We start from the raw sequence: 19546 nt of genomic DNA on the forward strand, positions 1-19546 counted from the left end.
GCTGGACATAGTGACAACCAGGATGTGGAGACAGCCACCACAATTACAATTCTGTCCAAGGACAGCAGTGAAACAGGGAACAACAGAAGGTAAAAGGCAAGAGGAAAGAGCATTGATAGGTTTAGCAGGTTAGTTTTAATTCACACGTGCAACAGCAGGAGTTTTGTAAACTCTTATGAGTTTACAAAAGCAGATGGATAAGAGATGGGAAAGGTAAGAGCAATCCAAGAAAAACAGCAATAACTAGAAAATTTAATTAAGTCACTGCTTCTCACTTGTCTTCCTGACTTGGAACTGACTTAGCCTTTGTTCCCTGTTTGCTTTTTTTGAAACTTACCTTGCAGTTCCGCATGTTTGTTTTTTGCATCACTTAACTCCTCTTCTGCAGCATATGTTTTCAGACGAGCATCTTTTCTGGCAATTGCCAGTTCATACTCCAGACTTTGTCGAAGAGCCTCTCCTTTCTCAATTTCCGACCGTAATTTGACTATCTGGCTTTCACAGTTGGACAGCTAGAAAACAAATTGTTTCAGAAAACTGGCAACAATGGTCCTCTGAAAAAATGCATGTTATAGAAATACACCTACAGAATATTTTTAAAAGATATTTTGAATTGCATTTACAGCTGCCTTCTTATTCCACTTGAATTTGAAATATAGTCTTGGAAATACACATTTATGCAGATTTTAAGTACTTCTACTGGGTTTTATGCAAACTGTTCCTATTCCTTGTTGTGGTTTAACCCCAGCCTGCAACTAAGCACCACATAAATGCTCGCTCACTCCCCAATCAGTGGGATGGGGGAGAGAATCAGGAAAAAAAAAAAAGTAAAACTCATGGGTTGAGATAAAGACAGTTTAATAGGACAGAAAGGAAGAAAATAATAATAGTGATGATAATAAAAATAATAAAGTGACAATAATAACAATAATAAAAGAATTGGAATATACAAGACAAGTGATGCACAATGCAATTGCTCACCACTTGCCAATCAATGCCCAGTTAGTTCCCAAGCAGCAATCTGCCCACCCCAGCCCCAAGCAACTCCCCCCGCTGTCCCATCCCGTCCCCGGTTTCTCTACTAGGCATGACATCACATGGTATGGAATACCCCTTTGGCCAGTTTGGGTCAGCTGTCCTGGCTGTGTCCCTTCCTGTTTTGGGTTTGTGTGGCGGGCTTTTGGTAGCAGGGGAGGGGCCGCAGGGGTGGCTCCTGTGAGAAGCTGCTAGAAGCTTCCCCGGCTCCAAGTCGGACCTGCCTCTGGCCCAGGCCGAGCCCATCAGTGACGGTGGCAGCACCTCCGGGAGAACAGATTTGAGAAGGGGAACTGCAGTGAGTAGGGGATCGGAATGTGAGAGGAACCCCTCTGCAGACACCGAGGTCAGTGCAGAAGGAGGGGAGGAGGAGCGCCGGAGGAGGGGATGCCCCTGCAGCCCGTGGTGAGACGGCAGGCTGTCCCCCCCCAGCCCGTGGAGGGGAGCCGAGGAGCAGATGCCCACCTGCAGCCCGGGGAGAGAGGAGCCCACACCGGAGCGGGGGGAGGCCCCCCAAGACGCCCGTGACTCAGTGGGAAAGCCCGCGCTGGAGCAGCAGCCTGTGACTGAAGGACTGCAGCCCGCAGAAAGGGACCCATGCTGGAGCAATTCATGAAGAACTGCAGCCCGTGGGAAGGGCTCACACTGGAGAAGTTCATGGAGGACTGTCTCCCATGGGAGGGACCCCACGCAGGAGCAGGGGAAGAGTGAGGAGTCCTTCCCCTGAGGAGGAAAGAGCGGCAGAGCCAACATGTGATGAACTGACCCCAACCCCCATTCCCCGTCCCCGTGCGCTGCTGCAGGGGAGGAGGTAGAGAGAACCGGGAGTGGAGTTGAGCCCAGGAAGGAGGCAGGGGTGGGGAGGAAGGTGCTCTAATGTTTGGGTTTATTTCTCATTATCCTGCTTTGATTTGATTGGCAACACATTGATTTTGCTTTTTCCCCGCAAGTTTAGTCTGGTTTTTGCCCGTGACCGTAACTAGTGAGTGATCCCTCCCCATCCTTGTCTCAAACCACAAGCTTTTCTTTAAATTTTCTCCTCCCTATCCCAAGGAGCGGCATGGGGCACAGGGGAGCAGCGAGTGAGCAGCCTCCTGGTGCCTTGTTGCTGGCTGGGCTTAAACCACAACACCTCCCAACTTCTTGTGCCCCTCCAGCCTTCTTGCTGGCTGGGCGTCAGAAGCTGAAAAATCCTTGACTTAGTATAAACACTGCTCAGCAACAACTGAAAACATCAGTGTGTTATCAACATTATTCTCATACTAAATCCAAAACATAACACTATACCAACTACCGGAAACAAAATTAACTATATCCCAGCCAAAACCAGGACATTCCTGGATAACTTTCATGTACCTTAAACATACCCCTCTACTCTTCCAAAAATACACTATCTTAAGGAAATAAAAGTCATCATACTTTTATGTTCCTTCACTCCAGAGGAAAATCTGCAGCAACAGAAACATTGTATTCCATAGGCAATTTTCTAGTAACTTTCTTTAAATTTAACACTTGGAGAAACAGTCATGTTAGGATGCTAGACTATCAGACATGTAGTAACTCACAAGTATACATATGAACATAAAATTCAGTCCAATAATGTTCATTAGTCAAACAGAATGCTATTAAATTTAACAGACAACGAAGAACAGAAAATGCTTCAAAAAGCGATCTTATCCAGATTAGGAAACATAGTCTATTCCTTGCTGCCAAAAACTGGGTCCAGAAAATCAAGTTCAAGCTATTTCAACACCACAAGGAGGAAAGTAAAACATGTATTTCTTCAGAACATCTACAAAGTAGTCCCTTGACTTCAGTAATAGGTAACACATGTAGGTAACTTGCACACTTTCATTATCTGTAACTATACAGTAAATGGATGGGGGGGGGGGGGAACAGTCTTTCAAGTAGTTTATTTACTTAAAATGCAATCTGACTTTGTGGTGCAAACCACAACAGCAAAATGGTGCAGAAGATCCTTGTGGACCTCCAGCTTTCAAATTCTCAATGTAAGAGGTGGTTTGCTTGGGTTTTTTTTAAAATCCAGACTAATTCCAGGGATCCATTTTTAAACAATCACCCCACAGTTGATGGGGCAATGAGAAAATAACAAATTAACTGCAGCACAAGAGCAAGTCATTGTGGGAAAAGCAGGAATGTCTTCATTTGGGTATACACCCCAATAAATAAATGGATATGGAACAACAAACTTGGTTTACTGGCTGGATTTAGCCCAAAACAGGTGAATGAGCACCCACATCAACTGCCCCTAGCAAACTGCTAAGGGCAGAATTGTTACCTATAGTAGTAACAATCCTTCTGCACCAGCAGTTTAAACCAGGATACCAGCTGCCAGATTGGCATTAGCAAGTGTGGGAAGTGTGCCTAGTAGCAACAAATCTGAAGCTGATTCCAACTACTGCCGTACTCAGTGCCCACTTTTTCTTATATATACTAGTGCGAAAGCTGATATTCAAGCTAAAGAAAAGATTGAGTATTTTCTTACTACTATTTCATTTCAATACTAATTTGCTACAACAGCATCAGGGAAAACCTTTGTAATGCAGGTAAATTACTTCCCTACGAATGAAGTTCTCATTAACATGTATGAAGTTATTGACAAACACATCACTACATTTGTACGTTACACATTGTTATAGTTACTGAAAACTGCAAATTTGCACAAGCTGAGACATTGCAAGACCACCGAAGGCTATCCCAGCTGGATTTGCTGTACACACACACAAAAATACTGTACTAGGTTTATGAGTTGCAAATTATTTCTGCAGAATTAAAATGACACTTTAATACCCTGCAAAAAAATATAAATAGGAACTAAATAAGATCTTTTTATGAGACTAGATTCAAGCTGTGGCCTTTATGTATTGTGTCACCAGGCAATTTTATCTAACAAACTACTGGTAGCGGCAGTGACTCCTTTCCCCGAAGAAAATTTGCACTCTGCTTGGTGCAACTTTAACTATTAACAATGCCAGCAGAGGTGCTAAGAGCTCCTATGAACAGGTATGAGAGGTCTGTACAGTGCCACCTTGCTATTTTTCAGCTAATGACTGTGCTTTTGATACACCACACAAGAGTATTGTTCTAACGAAACAAGATTGCATTTATTCCAGGAGTTAAATAAAGCAAACAAAAAAGTCCTTACTTCTTGATTGTGTTTAATGGTTAAATCTAATTTTTCTTTTTTAGCTTGACAGAGTTTCCTTCTCAGATCTTCAGCAGCATCCAATTCTGATTCATTGCTATTTTGTAGTAACTGTGACTCACACTTGGCATTATGTAAGCTGCAAAATATGAATGTTTTCAAAAAAAAGTAAGTATACCTTTTAAGTTTTAATGTTCCCTTATTTCAATGATCATACTGTGAGCCCAAAGTTCTAAACATTCACTTAAGTAAAATTACACCATGCAATTGTCATCACGCTATTGCTCTTTGAAAACAGGGTTATACAGAATTGCTTATTGTGCAAGATATGAGAGATGTAGCAGCAGAAACTTAAAACAGATATGCACTTTGGATTTCCTAAAGTTGATTTAAGCATAACATGTTTTTTATTATTTTTCATTATCTTTATTATTGATTCACTAAACTTTCAGGATGTTTAAAAAAACATCATTCCAATCACTTAAAATGACTAGCAAGTTTTTGTTTGTATCCTGCAGTAAGGCTCATTTTTTAACATCCATTACCATCTCAAAACCACCTCTGTCATGAAACAAATGCACATATGTGGAACAAAAATCACTTTTCCACATTTTTTATTCAGAGATATACATTTAAACTACACACAAGCAAACACAGTACAAATTAAAGGTCTAGTCCTCTAAAATAACCTGTATCTTCATTTCCACTACTTCAGTTAAAAGAAAATCTACTTGGCAGTTAGCAGGATCAGCCCTTGAGCATCACAAGCAATATTAAAATAATCAAAACAAGCTTTTATATGTAGAATGAAAAATCAGTAAAAAAACACATATTTAATTAAAATGAAATAGTTTAATAATCTTATGTGCAATTATTGTAACTTCAAACCGGGCAACTTTTGAATGATTTCAGGAGTTGAAAATCAGTTTTCACATTATTTTATATATGTCAGCTTTCACATTTTTTTATATATATAAGACTGGCTGCAATAATTAGTTGCTCCACACAAAAGCACAAGTCATCAGGACCACTAAGTATGAAATATATTGTAAAAAGAAACATGATTAAATTAACAACAAATTTGGCATAATTTCATTCAGAACTGAAAATACTAAAATAGCTTACCTTTGTCTACATGAAGTCTTAAGTATTAGTTACAGAAATGACAGTCTACCAGGATTTAATTATTTGTTCTTTCTAAAGAAAAAAATGACGACTGTACTCCTAGGTTTGTGCACCATTAAGATTTTCCACGACTGAGTACTCTACTTGATGAAATACACGTTTTCTCACAGAAGTTGACTAGCAAAAAAGGCACAAACATCATCAACAAGGGGAACAGTAATTTAGATTAAGTGTTGCCTTTAAAGACATTACTAATAACAAAGGATGAAATTGCAGGTTTTTAGCTGCAGCCTATAAATATTTTATAATTTAATAAATACTAAGTCTACTTCCTTTTAAAAACAAGATGGACTTCATCTATGAGATCAGAATAATTGTATGACATCTGTAATTGTACGACATCTGTAATTGTACCACAGGGTGCCATGTGCTTAACACGTTTTATGTATTTATTAAATGTAGGAGATAAGGACCATTAAAACCAGCATGTACTGCAAGAAAACCACAGGCACATCATTAGCTTTCAATGTTTACTATGGGAGCCATACCCAAAGGAACCAACATAACTCAAAGGGCAAAAGGTCAGAAACAAGGTAAGTAAAATCACATATCATTATTTTATGCAACTCTAGCCACTGCAATAAGAAGATATAGTTCTAAGTCAAGCAGGAAAGAAGGATATGAACAGCCAGAGTACCTGTAAACTGTATAAAAGCTTGTTTGTGGACATCAGATAATAGGTTTGGGAGACCTTTATTTTTCCATGGCTGGGAAAAACACAGATGAAAGAAAGGCAAGTCAACTTATTCAGAGATGACACAAGAAGTATCAATCTCAACTACAGATAGCTAAAGCCCAGGCAGCACCAAAGTTAGCAAGGCACAGGTTAGGGACTAAAACAGAACCTAGATTGAAAACTGGGGAGGACTAGGGCAAAGAAACAAGGGTTATGGAAAGGGTAATGATTTTGTTAGTTTGCGGGCAGCAGGGAGGTCGTTTTGCTTCTTTAAACCTGGTGATATTTAATACTTGCATGGAGAGCACACTGAATGTAAACAAGGGAATGAGTGCTTTTTGTAGAGTAAATAAAAAAACACCTTTAAATCTCTTAAGTAAATGACATTGGTTTGTATGGCAATCAGCTTTCATGAAAACTGTTCATTCCAACTCCTTTATTAATTATCCAGGAAAAAAAAAAAGAGCACAATAGAGATATCTACACAATAAAACTTACTCAGAGGAAAATTTAACTATGTGATTAACTGTTCTGCTTAACTGGACCAGTGGAAAAAAAAAAAACAAACAACCCCAAACCACTAACAAGTTACAGAACATCACAAGTAATAGCAAATTAGGGACATTATAGAAATGAAAAGTGCTTAAGAGCACTAAGGCACAACAGTAACTACTGGGAAAAAAAGCATTAAACACCTTTTTAAAATAGCATTTTCTGCACAGCTTCTAAACTCACAATGCCATTACTTAAAAATTAAATACATAAAGCAGAAAACCCTATTTTTGTTCTTAGTATAGAATCAAATTGAATCAGCCACTTCAAAAAAAAACCAAAACAAAACAAGGGAACATTACTATGTTAACCACTTCATTATTTTGTCTACTTAAACGTTTTCAAATAAAATAGTGATTGTCTTTAAGAATTCTTATTTCTGTGCTATTTCATCATCACAGCATCGCCAGCACATGCAGTACTTTATGAAAGCTTCGTATACCTGTTGTAAGAGATTCTTTCTTCCATATTCATATTACAAGTAGAAGTGCTACAAGCATATAGCTCTCAGAAGCTTAAATCAAAGACAAAACCACAAAAAAAAAAAAAAATCTCTGGAAAGTTTCACAGCATGTATGATTTGCAGTCTAATAGGAATTCAGAGAATGCTTTGTACTTCCGGTTTTATATATTAATAGTTCATCGATCATTGGTTTTGAACTAAAATATGTATTTTACCTACAGCTTTTATCTAAGACACCATTTTTATTAGTACTTTAAGATTCTTCAAGAAAGCATACAAGCAGGTGAAATAGCTTTTGAGTCCTACATTGCAGAATGACTTTTTGTAACTCAAAAACTTTAAACTCAAATGCACTTCAAAAGTCAGCTAGTTACAGTGAACATAGCACACTGCAGAAAAACAGTTTTTCACTAGCTTTTCTTCCACATCTAGCAGAAAACATAGTCATTTTTTAACAGAGAGAAATTTTCTTTCATTTATTACATAGCAGTGGAATTTTGCTAAACTTTCCCAGCTGAAGTAGTCGTCTGCAGTCCGATTTCCTAACCAAAGATCATATTTGTGGAATGTTGCTGTTCCTACATAATTGGCAGTTTTGTATCATCAGACTTCAAATAGTGCCAAATAGCTCTCACAGCATGACAAACAGAATGAATTAAAGCTTACTTTAATTGTGCCAAAGATCAAACACATATCAGGTTATAAAAATAAGAGCCATGTGCAAGACTTAAGGCTGACCTCTACCACCTCAGCTAATGCAGAAAACCATTCTGTAACTCCAGATCACCACTCCTAACTGCAGACAGGAACTCCCTCTATCTCTAAGTCATGATTCCTACAATCATGTGAGAATTCTTGCACATCAGATGGCCAGTACGCACACCTTCAAGTAAACCTTTTCATGTAGTGACTACATTGACAGGGCACAGCTTGCATGTATCCCACCATATTTGGTTCTTCTTCAGTCTGAATTACTTAATTTCAGGGATCTAGAAAATAAACCACAAAAACATGAACCATATTATTAGACTTAAAAATACAGAAGTGGAGCTCACCATTTAGCTTCCGTGACAGCATAGCTGACTGGAGATGACAAACTCATGATGTCCAATATGCAGCTCTTTAAGTCTATAAACTCTGGAGAATGAACATCTTCTTTGACCATATATACTTTTAGTTGACAAGCTTCAAAGATTACTCTTCTCCATTTCGCAAAAACATTAAAACCTGTAACAAAACCTGTAACAAATGCTTTAGTTTATTTGGCAACATAATAGAAGAATCATTTGTTAACACTCACCAAACAGTGTTACTACTATGTCATGTGAACAATTATCACCAACTGTAATGTGACATCAGTTTTAGTCAACAAAAGAGGATTGTCCTGCTAGTCGACTAAACTTGAATATCGTAGACAAAAAAAAAAAAAAAAAAAAAAAAAAAAGTAGAATATCCACTGCCAGGGTTTTCAGAAGGATGTCAATACAAAATGTTATGTTTGCACAGATTGTTTCCCTACATTCTCTATTCTCCTAAGAGGATGACAAACTCCATCTCTCTTCAAAATAATTCTAAGGGAGATAAATGCATGTCCCATGATTTTTGTAGCAGGTCAATATCCAAGGTTTGCTGTCTAATAGCAGTCTTTAACATAGCAAGTCTTCTAACTGTTTCATAAACCTGGAACCTTCTACCTGAATGTACTTTTATTGTATTAGGTGTATCAGCAATATTTAGGGGTATACAGGAGGAATACTAAATTAAACTATTAGTCAGCTCACCTTTAGAAGAAGCTCACTAATTTAGTGTTACTCATAAAAAGAAATCAACACAGATAACCTATTTATAACATAGACCTTAAAAAAACTCCTTCAAGTTGAATAGCAAATTCTTTTATGAGTTCTTTCCATCAATTAAAGCAAGGTCATATAAAGAATAAGCTGTATTCAACAGTGAAGATTAATGAGCTATGAAGGTTTGCTTTTGAACTCCACAGCAGATGGACATCCACACTAAAGTCCAAAACAAGAAACTAGCCTGGACTCCATCTTTACCATCTCTGGCTTGCAGCCACATGTTTGCCACAATCTATTTCCATTGGACTGAACGCAGAAGTACCTGATGTAATACATTAAACATAAGCTGATCTTGTTTGTTCGAGTAGCTAATAATCTAGAAATCTGAAGAAGAAAAAACGCATTTCTGCTTCAAACTGTAATTTTAACAAAACATGCAGCAAGAATAAACCTATTATTTCTAAAAACTTTTTTTTTTTTTTTTTTCCTCACAGAAAAGCATAACAGCTGGTGCCCGGGGTTATCATACTGCTTTATATTCAAACATGCAGTTACTCCAAAGTATCTTCAAAATCAAGTGAAGTAATATGGGAAGAAAAGTACAATGAAGGTTAAGTTTGCTTCGGTTTGTTAACAAAGAATATTTAGATGTATCATTTGTGATTATTAAGATCTACCCATCAGAATTCACCTTGGCACATGTGTTCATAAGCCCCAAAACACATAACTACCATACAACTGTCACTCACACTCCTAGAGAAAGTAACACAGCTTTCTTTCCATCTCAACTGAGAAAATAGCCAAAGACCTCATTTGCAAAGTATAGACAAGTCTGTGGTACAATTGCTAGGCACATGTTAAGGCCCATTAAATTATTAGTAACTTGCAAACTAAAAACTCCAACTTTACATGAGAGAAGAACAATCCTGACAGAGTATTTGTAGTATTGTACTCAACAAAGATCAACTACTTGAATAAAAAAATGTGTGGTATCAGGGTATGAGAAACTATACCTCTATCAATTATGCCAAATTTTCACACTAAGATGTAGGTCTGAACACTGACAAACTAGTTTTTCATACCACCCTTTTAAGCTTTACTGCAACCTACACCAAAAATCTCATAACAAACAGTAGAAAAAAATGTTAGTCTCAAAACATAATCAAAATGTACTGTCACATCCACATCATTCTGCAGTTTTTAAACTTCCCGAAATTGCTCTTAAGTCACATAGAGGGGGAAGAAAAAAAAATCTAAAGAACATTTTCTGGGAATGGTAGTAGTTTTGAATACGAAACATTCCTCTGTTAAAATATATATCAATAGCTAGTTTATTAGCACACAAATTAATGCATTCCAAAAGCATGCTATTTCACCTAAAAAAAAAAAAGCATTCAAGTGGCATGAAATGGCTCATAGGAGCCCCCTAAGTATAAGAAGTGTTTGTTTGAGGACTTAATATGTTTGACAGATGCTCCCTACAAAACTTGTATCATATTCACCTCATGAACTTCTGAATACACTTAACTAACTTCAGCAAGGCCATTAATTTAGAACAGATACTAGGAAAAAATTCTTCACTGGGAGAGTGGTCAGGCACTGGAAGAGGTTGCCCAGAGAGGTTGTGGATGCCCCATCCCTGGAAGTGTTCAAGGCCAGACTGGATGGGGCTTTGAGCAACCTGGTCTAGTGGAAGGTGTCCCTGCCCACGGCAGGGGGGCTGGAACAAGATGATCTTTGAAGGTCCAACACAAACCATTCTGTGGTTGAGACTACTCAAAATAAATCTAACTATGATCTAAAGATGCACTACTTTAGATCATACAAAGCCAGGTGTAACTAATATCTGCACTGGGACGTATAAAAACTCACCAGCAGTTGTTTCAGCCGAAAGAAGCACTAGATTTTCATTAACGTAGACCAAAAATCTTATGCAAGCTAAAAATCAAAGCAACAGCATCACTTCACTACGCTTACACCAAAGACGCCACTGGTTTATGCGCACTCTGTACCAGTGGCTCTGCCGGTGTACCTGGCAGGCCGAAGTGACGTACGGCGTCCCGGCGGCTGACGGGAAAGGGCCGGCGGGAGCCTCGGGCTGGGCGGCAGCTCAGGGCAGGGCGGCAGCCGCAGGCAGCCGCCCAAAGACCGCCGCCAGCGAGAAGCGAGCACGAAGCTCCGTCGACACGGCCGGGCACTCCGTCCACCGACCGCCGCCGGCCTGCCGGTGCCGGGCGGAACGGCCTCGCGGCCCTCCCGCCGCCCTGCCTGCGCACCAGGCAGCGTGCCGCCGCCGGCAGGCGGCCAGAGGGACTAACGGTGGCGCACCGCCGCGGCAGGCGGCTGCCGGAGGCGCCGGACGCGGCCGCGGCACTCCCGAGCCGTGCGTGAGGCGCCCGTCCCGCCGAAACCGCCGCCGCCGGTCCGGTCCGGTCCGGTCCCACCTGTCCGTGGCCGCCGGCGGGCCGCGCCGTCGCTAGGGCCCGGAGGGAAGGACGCGGCCCCGCCCCGCCGCGCGCCGGGCCTTCCCAACGGCGACTTCCGGCTGCGTCGGCGCGCGGCTGAGCCCGCCGAAAGCCCCGGCAACGCCGCCGCTCGGCGCAGGCGGGGCGCTGCGCATGCGCGGGGTGGGGCGCGCAGCTGCGGCCGGCGGCGGTCGTTCCGGGCTCCCGCCCCGGCTTCCCTCCGGCGGGCCGGGGGCGGGAGCGCTGCCCGGCCGCGGCTCCGGCCCTCTGGGCAAGCGGAGTCGCGGTGCCCGCTCCCTCGCGGCGGCGGCGGCCTGCGCGGAGCGGGGAGCGCCGCCGGGGAGGCCGGGCGTAGGGGCCCGGCCCCCCCGCGGTTTCTGCCGCCCTCTCTCCCCGAGGGCTTGCGTCGGGCTCGGGAGTTGCTTCGGGCCCATCCGAGGCTTCTGGGTGCGCGCGAGTCTCCTCGGCTGACGCCGGTTGCCGCCGGCCTCGGCACGCCGAGCTGTCACCCCAGCGAGCGTCATCGTCGGGCGGTTCTTAGCAGCGCAGGTGTCACCCCCAAACACCCCTCTTCCTGTACGGGAGGCTGGCTGTGCCCTCCTGCCCAGAGCTGCTGGCATGTGGGTATGTTTGCAGCCGGGCGACCCCAGCCATGTTTTAGGGATGCCGAATCCCCAAAAGGAGATAATGGGGAATATACGTACAGGAAACGAAAACAACCGACTAACGTGAACGCCAGGCTGAGGCTTGGATGTCCTCAAATGTGGGGCGGTGCATTCTTTGCCCAGATTACCAAGAAATGCAAACAGGTAATGATTTTGAAAGACTGGGGGGCAAAATCGCAGCAGGGTCGGTGGCGGAGACCTGTAACAAGGTTACCTCTCCCCTTCTGTTGGCCTCACTGCACAAATGGACAGGTTCTCATGGAACATCTCCACTGAGAGGTTTCAAGCCCCAGATGCAAGCGTATATGATGTCAGACAGCAGCAGCAGCACAAGAGGCTGAATAAAATCCACCCTACGGTATCCTAGGGACGTGGAGAAGGTATTCTTCTGGAAAGTGTGTCACAGGCTGAAGGGAATTAAAACAATTTTATGTTAATATGTTCAATAACTACCACTGACATTATCATAAGTACATACACATTAAGATGTGAGTAACAAGTACTTTGAAAGGTACTTTTTATACATGGTCTTTCACTGTTGATACGTGACCTGAATTTCCACAGACCATGAGAAATCTGGGTCCTCTTGCATGAGCAAGATTGTATTAAAGCTATCACGAACCACACTTGGAAAAGCATCAGTAAGATAGTCTCTTAAAAGAACATCGGTCTGCACCTGAAGAGGAAAAATGTATCACAATGTCCATAGATTACCAGGTTATCTAGGGAAGTATATAATCCACAAACGACCAGGTTTATCTTAGATAATATACCGTCCAAAAATGACCAGGTTATTTGAGAACACGCTGTCCAGAAGATGAACAAGTCATTTAAGAGACAATAATATTATTGATGGATAGTGCATAGAATGGGCGCATATGGAAACACAGAAAAAAATAAATCCCCTGTGGGAAACTCAAGTATACTTGTCTGTAGAAGGGACTACTTAATTTAACTGTTATCAAAATTGACCCCAAGTAATAGCATAGGTGGAGACACATGAAGATTGGAAATACATAAGACTCTAGCGAGCTTACACAACTCTCAGTTGTGTAAGGTGCTGTGTTCCTTCAGCACTGGATATGTAGCACCCATCGGTCTGACAGGCTGCATGTACTGTACTGCTGCTTACGTAAGTACTGTTTTGTTATCACTACGGGAGCTGTGTTCGTTTACCTATTCTCAGGTTTTCTAGGTTGTATTCAGTCTGGTAACCCCCTCTCCAGCTTTGCTGTGACTGTTTAATCTGGATGCAACAACTGGAAACAAGCAGAATGAAGTCTTAACCTTTCTTTGATTCAGACTTTTGAGTCTAAAGGTCTCAGATCTTGTAACGTCAAAAAATCTACAGAGAAATACTATTAGCAATTTAAACTAAAGCATAGTTTATTTATATATATTTATAAAAACACATAAAAATTGTTGGGGTTTTTCTATTTGGAATTCCCCAATAGGAGCAAAATTACGCTAAAGATAATTATGTATGAAGTTAAAATCAGCTTGTATTAACCACAGAGCTGCCGTTGGTGTCCTCACTCAGGAAAACACTCATACTGAATTCAAAGTACAGCTAATTGCTTTGGCTTACAGGTCAGCATGACTTACTTCATGATTGCAAGTAGTGGCATACCACTTCAGGTGCCCTCGTACTTTTTATTCCAGAGTTGTTTCCTGTTGCTTATAACTGCAAAAAAATACCACTTTGAGCTAAGATTTTCTAAGATGTGTGGTGAAGTATAGCCTGATACTGATATACTTCAAGGTATAGACTGAAGTTGTAATTGCAAGAAACAAAAAGCTCCATAATATTTTACACCCTCTGAGGTAAGGCTCAAAACTTCATTTCTAGTTTGTGACCTGATCTGTATAACTGGCTTTTAGTGTGGTTTTGCTACTGCTGCATCATGCCAAATCAAAGAAGTTCTTTGCCCAAGTGCACAAAATTAGTAGATTTCATTATGTTGCAGTTCTTTTAATAACAGCATGGCATTTTTTTGCTGATCAAAAATACAGTAGTGAACCGGGCTTCCTCTCAGCTGTTGTCTGATGACTAGTCAAAAATTGAATGTGATGAAAAATGGCCTTGGCTAATGAAGAAATACAAATTATGGGATAATATGGAAGGAATCATAGAGACTTAACACCATGTCTGCAAGTTCTGATAGGTTTTGGCAGCAAAACAACTTACCAGATACTGAATCAATAAGATGAGTTTGCCCAAAATAGCACACATATCATTTTTTACCTTGATTCACAAAAATCACTTTAGACACAGTACTACTGCTGCATGCATGTAGCTAAACAAGCACCTTTCCTTCCTCCCACACTGAAAAATACATCTCACATATATATTCGCTGTCTTAGCCATTTCTTCACAGTTCAGGGAATATTTTGCTCTAAAACCTACATATATATTCAGGATATATGGGGTTTATTTTGGAAAGGTGGAAAAAAATCAGAGTTGTATCACACATGGAATTCGACGTTAACTTACTTCTAATCCTTCAGAGACACCTGTTCATGATGTGTTTAGAAAGAGCGCTCGGCGTTCCAGGAAAAAGAGAGGAGAACGTGGTGCTTCAGTGTGGGTCTGGCCTTGGCAGAGCAAGAAGCAACTGCTTCACTTGCAGACAGCATACCAGTGTGCTTCTCTGCAATGTGACCTAACCCACACCTGCAGGAAATCAGTTGGAACAGCTCTTTCAAACAGGCAAGCTCAAGACGTACAACTCCTCACAGGAAGAACCGTTTTTCACCTCCAAAGTTCATAAATGGCTTGTAACAACTTAATGTGTATCAGTGTACTGACCTCTTACTCAAGCATCAGGTGGCAGGTCTGGCTGAAGCTCTGCAGATTCTGTCATTCAAAATGAAACCATTTGCTGAAAGATGCTGATAATGTCCTTAAAGTGTAATAGCATCAGTGTGGCACGTTACTGTCAAGTACAATGTCTGGATTACAAAGTACACATTTTTTTCCTTCCATTGTGCCTGTATTTGAACAGTTTGTCTTCAATCTTGTGTTTACATAACATGTACAAATCAGCCAGATTACACACAAAATGTAACTTGTTCAAACAATTTTATTTTTCACTCTTTAAAGCAAATTTTACTTTACCTATAAAAAATGCTTTAGTCACATTAGTCTCTTTTCAAGAGAGTTTTGTGTGAAACCAAGTCAGCTTGAGTTGCTTCCTTAATTAGGAAAAAAAGAAGTATTTTCAGCTGCTCTTCACTGATTTTAATACAAGGTGCAAAGCTTCTGATTCCTGAGAAATGTCAGAGTCAAAAGACTGCTTCCAAAGGCTGAGGAAATCAGAATGTCTTCAAGAGATTCCAAAAGCATAGCTTCATAACTAAAATACGAACTTACTTAATCTGATATGGAAGGCAAATGTAACTACGTGATTCAACAGAGTAGTGACTTAGCTAAGGGAATCCCTGCAGATTGTCGGTTCCTGCATAGCAAAATATTAATATACACAGATTTTGCAGTACTCAGCACTTTCTCACTTAGGAAAAATATGAAATTTTATGTATTGCTGAAATAGGAATGATTCAATGCGGCAAAATAAAGACTTGCATATCTGCCAATGCAGGTAAAATTTCTACTGCTGTCAAACTTCCATCTTCCTCTAAACAATTCCAGATGAACAGCCTACCTTAGTCTTAATTCTTTTAAACAATTTTGCCCCAAGTGGTCATCCATTTGTGCATGAGAAGAAAGTTTTTTTCCTGTCTAATATGTTGATGATCTTCGATTTTCTGATGAGCTCTTGTCTAACCCTGTAGAAACTTGATATTTACATCAGGGATGTGAGCTTCATCACCTCCAAGAAAATCAACCAAATTCAACTAGTTTAAGCCATTGGAAAACTGCAGTTTGTTTGCGCGCAGCACAGATGGAGTGAAGTTTTGCAGTTAACGTACGTGAATGACCATTTTGCATTTGAGGACAAGAGAGCCTTGAACAAAGCACAACTTGCTCTGTGGCAAGTGCAGTGGGCGTTTTGGCCCTGACTTGAGTTTCAGTATCAAAACCGAAAGCGCTAAGATAATTCTTCGCACAAGGACTTACCTTTGTCTGCAAGTAGCACGGAGGGCAGCTGGCAGAAAACTGGCACGTAAAACTTGTGCATCAGAGCACATGCCAAGGATGAGCACTCGAGAACAAAATGGTCAGGTCTGCCCCCCTGTGAGCCAGTGTAATTGTGTAAGAAGTAATTTTTTGCACTGCTAGGCTTACAAATTTTTGCTGGTTTTGGCACGCATGTTAGCAGACACGAAAGGTACAGTAACTTGCAGGTGGAGCTGTGTGGGACCGTCAGATAGGGCCAAAGCCACAGAGAGCTGACAGGCTGGCTGATTTTCGACGCAGAGGGAGAACTAGAACTAGAACTAGACCCAACAGGACAGGCAGGCAGGGAGAAAGAAGCTGTCGAGTCAAAATCTGGACCCGAGCTCTGCAGACAAGGGCAGTAACAGAAAGTCTGCATTAACGGTGATCCCAGTAAAAAAAAGCAAGAAAACGCAACAGCAGTTAGCGGCGACTAAGTTGCGGGTAGGAGCTCTGTAGAGGCTGAACCCGTGGGTTGCTGGGCGCTGAGGGGAGTCAAGACATGGAGAAAAGCAAGCAGGCGAGGGGAACACGCGTGGCTCTGGGGCCGGCAGCAGGATGGGACGAGAAGTGCGGGGAAAGGGAGGCCTCTGCAGCAGGGCTCGTGGGGCGGGAGGAACACCCCCCCCGCCCCCGTCCGTTTGACCAACGAGGGTAGGGATCATTAGCTGCCCCCGGTCCGTGAACGGGGCGACGCTCGCGGCTGGGAAGCGAGGGCCCCGGCGCAGGGACACAGGCTTAAGCGTAGGTGACACCGGCTCCCGGCCGGCCGGCAGTCCTGACTGACTGAAGCGGCGCGTGGCCCCGGGCCAGGGCCTGTCACCGGGCTGCCCGCAGCGGGTGAGCGAGGCAGCGCCGGCCCGCGCCTGTCAGCCTCGCTGCCACCGCCGTGACCCGACGCAGCTCGCCCCGCTCTTGGGGGAGCGCGGGGCGAAGCGTGGGGCCGCACTCGCGGGGATGGGAGAGCACGCGGGGCGCCTCACGGCCGCGCGCCCGGCCCGGCCCGCCTCGCCGCACCCCGCCCCCCTCCGCCGCTGCCGCCGCGAGCCGGCTCCTCCCCCCGCCCCCCCCCCCCCCGGCAGAACGGTGGCCGCCCCGCCCCGCGGAAGGAGGAATGAGCCACTTCCACGGCTGAGGGGAGAGGGGGTGAGTGAGGGTCGCTCGCTTCCTTCTTCCCTTCCTCCCTCCCTGCCGCGGGGCGGGCGGGCCGCTTCTTCTGGCGGCTGCCCCACTTCGCCCAGACGCGGAGGCGGGAGCCGAGCCGCCTGTTTTCGGCGGGGCCTGAGCCGATTCCCCCCCGACACCCCCCAGCTCCTCCGCCGCCCGGTTGCGGCGTGCCGGTTGGTGCCGCCCCGCCTGGTGGGAGGAGGGAACGCGGCTGTGTCTCCCGCGGCGGCGGCGGCTGCTGCTGCTGCAGGCGGAGGTGGGCTGCGGGCCGGGCGCCAGCGCGGTGGGTAGCGAGGCGCCAGACCGCCGCGGCTGAGGCGGCGGGAGGGAGGGAGGCGGGGAGGGCAGGTAGACGGGCAGAGTTTCGCTTCCGCGCCATCGCGCCTTATATGTGTGGGTGGGGGGGCGGGCGGGCGGCGCGTCCGTGTGGCGGGAGCCGTGCCGGCTGGGGAAGGGGGAAGCTTCGGCCGCGGCGGGCGAGCCGAGCCGAGAGCCGAGCCGAGCCGTGTGTGCGCGGGGGCGGGCGAGCGAGCGAGCGGCGGGCGGGCGGGCGCTCCTGGCTGCGTGCGGCCCGGCCCGGCCCGGCCCGCGTGGGTATGTGTGTGGCGTCGGTGCGGCGAGCGCGCCGCGGGTGGGGGCTGCGGGCGCGACCGTTGGGCCCCTCGGCGGGGTTGAGGGGCGGGCGCGGCGCGGTGTCCCCCGGCTGCCGGTTGGGGGGCCGCCCGCCCGCGGGGAGCGCGCTGTTTATGTCCCCTCCTGTGTCGCCCTTGTCCTCCGCTCCCCCGCCCCGGTGTGTTTATCCCGGCAGCGGGACCTCGGGCGGCTGGCAGCGCCTCGGTGGTGGGGGCTGGAGGTGCAGACCCCTCCCCTCGGCCCAGTTCGCCTGGCGGCAACAGGCGTCACGTCGGTGAGAAAACATGAGCCGAGATTTCAAACCCGGAGACTTGATCTTTGCCAAGATGAAAGGTTATCCCCATTGGCCGGCCAGGGTAAGGCTCCCCCCTCCCCTGCAGGCCGCAACGCCCCCCCTGCTCTGTACCTGTCCTCCGCGCCCCCCCCCCCCCCCCTCCCGCCCCGCACCCGCCTCCCCCGGCCTCCCCTCCTGCTGTTTTAGCTTTGTGTTGCCAGAAGCGCTTCCAAACGCCCGCGGGGAGCAATGCGGTTCAACCTCGTCGCGCCTTCAGCCTCCCCTCGTGCGGGGGGGGGGGGGGGGGGGGGCACGGTAGTGCTCCCCTGGTTGTAAGCGACTTCTGAATCACATTGCAGATCCCGTGCTCTGGTGTGCTGTTGCCTTATGCTTGTCTGTAAGTCGCTTCTCCCGTAACAAGTAGCCCGCTCTAGTAGTCGTTAGTTGTCCTAATTTGCATAACTTAGCTTTTAGAAATGAAGACTGCCGTACGGTAGCATGTCGCTGGAGCCGTGTAGGCACCTAACTGTGCAAAAATGCCGTTCCCACATAACTGCTCTCCTTTTGACAAAAGAAAAACACAAAGTTAGGGCAGGGTTACTCTTCACTTTTAAAGTCAGCTGTTCCTACAGTGCTTCCTGGAGAATAAGCTAAGGGTATGTGATAAGTTGTCCAGTCCTTTTTCGCATTCTCCCTGCTCCCTTTGAAGAGGCATGGCAAGTTCTGTGACTGCTGTAGGTCATTTGACGGTTGTGGGAATGTAGATAAAAGAATAATTATGAGATATTTAGCTAAGATGCTGGCTTAAGAATTGTTTTTAAAAAAGTTTATTGACCTTTCCTTTTTGTAGCACTTGACATTTGGGCTTGGGCAAGTTATCAGCTCAGTGTAAGGGTAGGAAGTCTTGCTTATGCTGAAGGAGGGGCAGTATTTGGATGGAATTCAATTCTGCTTTTTACCTGTAGCACATCATGTCTCTCCTTTTAAAGAAAGTGGTTATGTGAAAAGTGTTGCTGTAACACGAGAAGGGTTGTCATTTCCTATTGTTGCTAACACTGGCTTTGATTCTGCTGTATTTTTTAACATACAATTAAAAAGAGATCTTGAGATCTGCTTTACTTCTTTGTAGCTTTTTTTTTTTCTTTTTTAATGCTTAACACTTTTACTTATTTCCCCTTAGACTGTTCTTAATTGTTACTTGACTTGAATTACAGTCTGTCTTTTCCTTAGGTGGACGAAGTTCCTGATGGAGCAGTAAAGCCTCCTACGAATAAAATGCCTATTTTCTTTTTTGGCACCCATGAGACGTAAGTTCTTTACATTTAGGGGTCATTTGTTTTTTCATTGTAGAA

At 44.5% G+C, this 19546-nt stretch overlaps 2 protein-coding genes across 9 annotated transcripts in view; one reads left to right on the forward strand and one right to left on the reverse strand.

The window, feature by feature from the left end:
* The window catches only part of CCDC171 (coiled-coil domain containing 171), a 153273-nt gene extending 141965 nt beyond the window's left edge, over nucleotides 1-11308 (reverse strand). For 3 of the 6 annotated variants that reach the window (XM_030004380.2, XM_030004379.2, XM_041121011.1), the window contains exons 1-4: nucleotides 9132-10517; nucleotides 8133-8316; nucleotides 4202-4340; nucleotides 338-512 (exon numbers count right to left, since the gene is read on the reverse strand). In XM_030004380.2, the coding sequence (XP_029860240.1) occupies nucleotides 338-512; nucleotides 4202-4340; nucleotides 8133-8316; nucleotides 9132-9153 (520 nt within the window). In that variant the 5' untranslated portion in view covers nucleotides 9154-10517. Of the gene's footprint in view, nucleotides 1-337; nucleotides 513-4201; nucleotides 4341-8132; nucleotides 8317-9131; nucleotides 10519-10850 lie in introns of those variants that run through there. The other 3 variants (XM_030004382.1, XM_030004383.1, XM_030004378.2) reach the window with 3 other exon arrangements.
* Nucleotides 11309-17415: 6107 nt separating this feature from the next.
* Nucleotides 17416-19546, forward strand: part of PSIP1 (PC4 and SFRS1 interacting protein 1) — a 34989-nt gene continuing 32858 nt past the window's right edge. For 2 of the 3 annotated variants that reach the window (XM_030003239.1, XM_030003240.2), the window contains exons 1-3: nucleotides 17416-17543; nucleotides 18096-18276; nucleotides 19425-19501. In XM_030003239.1, the coding sequence (XP_029859099.1) occupies nucleotides 18205-18276; nucleotides 19425-19501 (149 nt within the window). In that variant the 5' untranslated portion in view covers nucleotides 17416-17543; nucleotides 18096-18204. Of the gene's footprint in view, nucleotides 17571-18095; nucleotides 18277-19424; nucleotides 19502-19546 lie in introns of all 3 variants that reach the window. The other variant, XM_041121012.1, reaches the window with a different exon arrangement.

The sequence above is a fragment of the Aquila chrysaetos genome, chromosome Z (assembly GCF_900496995.4).
Source record: "Aquila chrysaetos chrysaetos chromosome Z, bAquChr1.4, whole genome shotgun sequence".
Lineage (NCBI taxonomy): Eukaryota > Metazoa > Chordata > Aves > Accipitriformes > Accipitridae > Aquila > Aquila chrysaetos.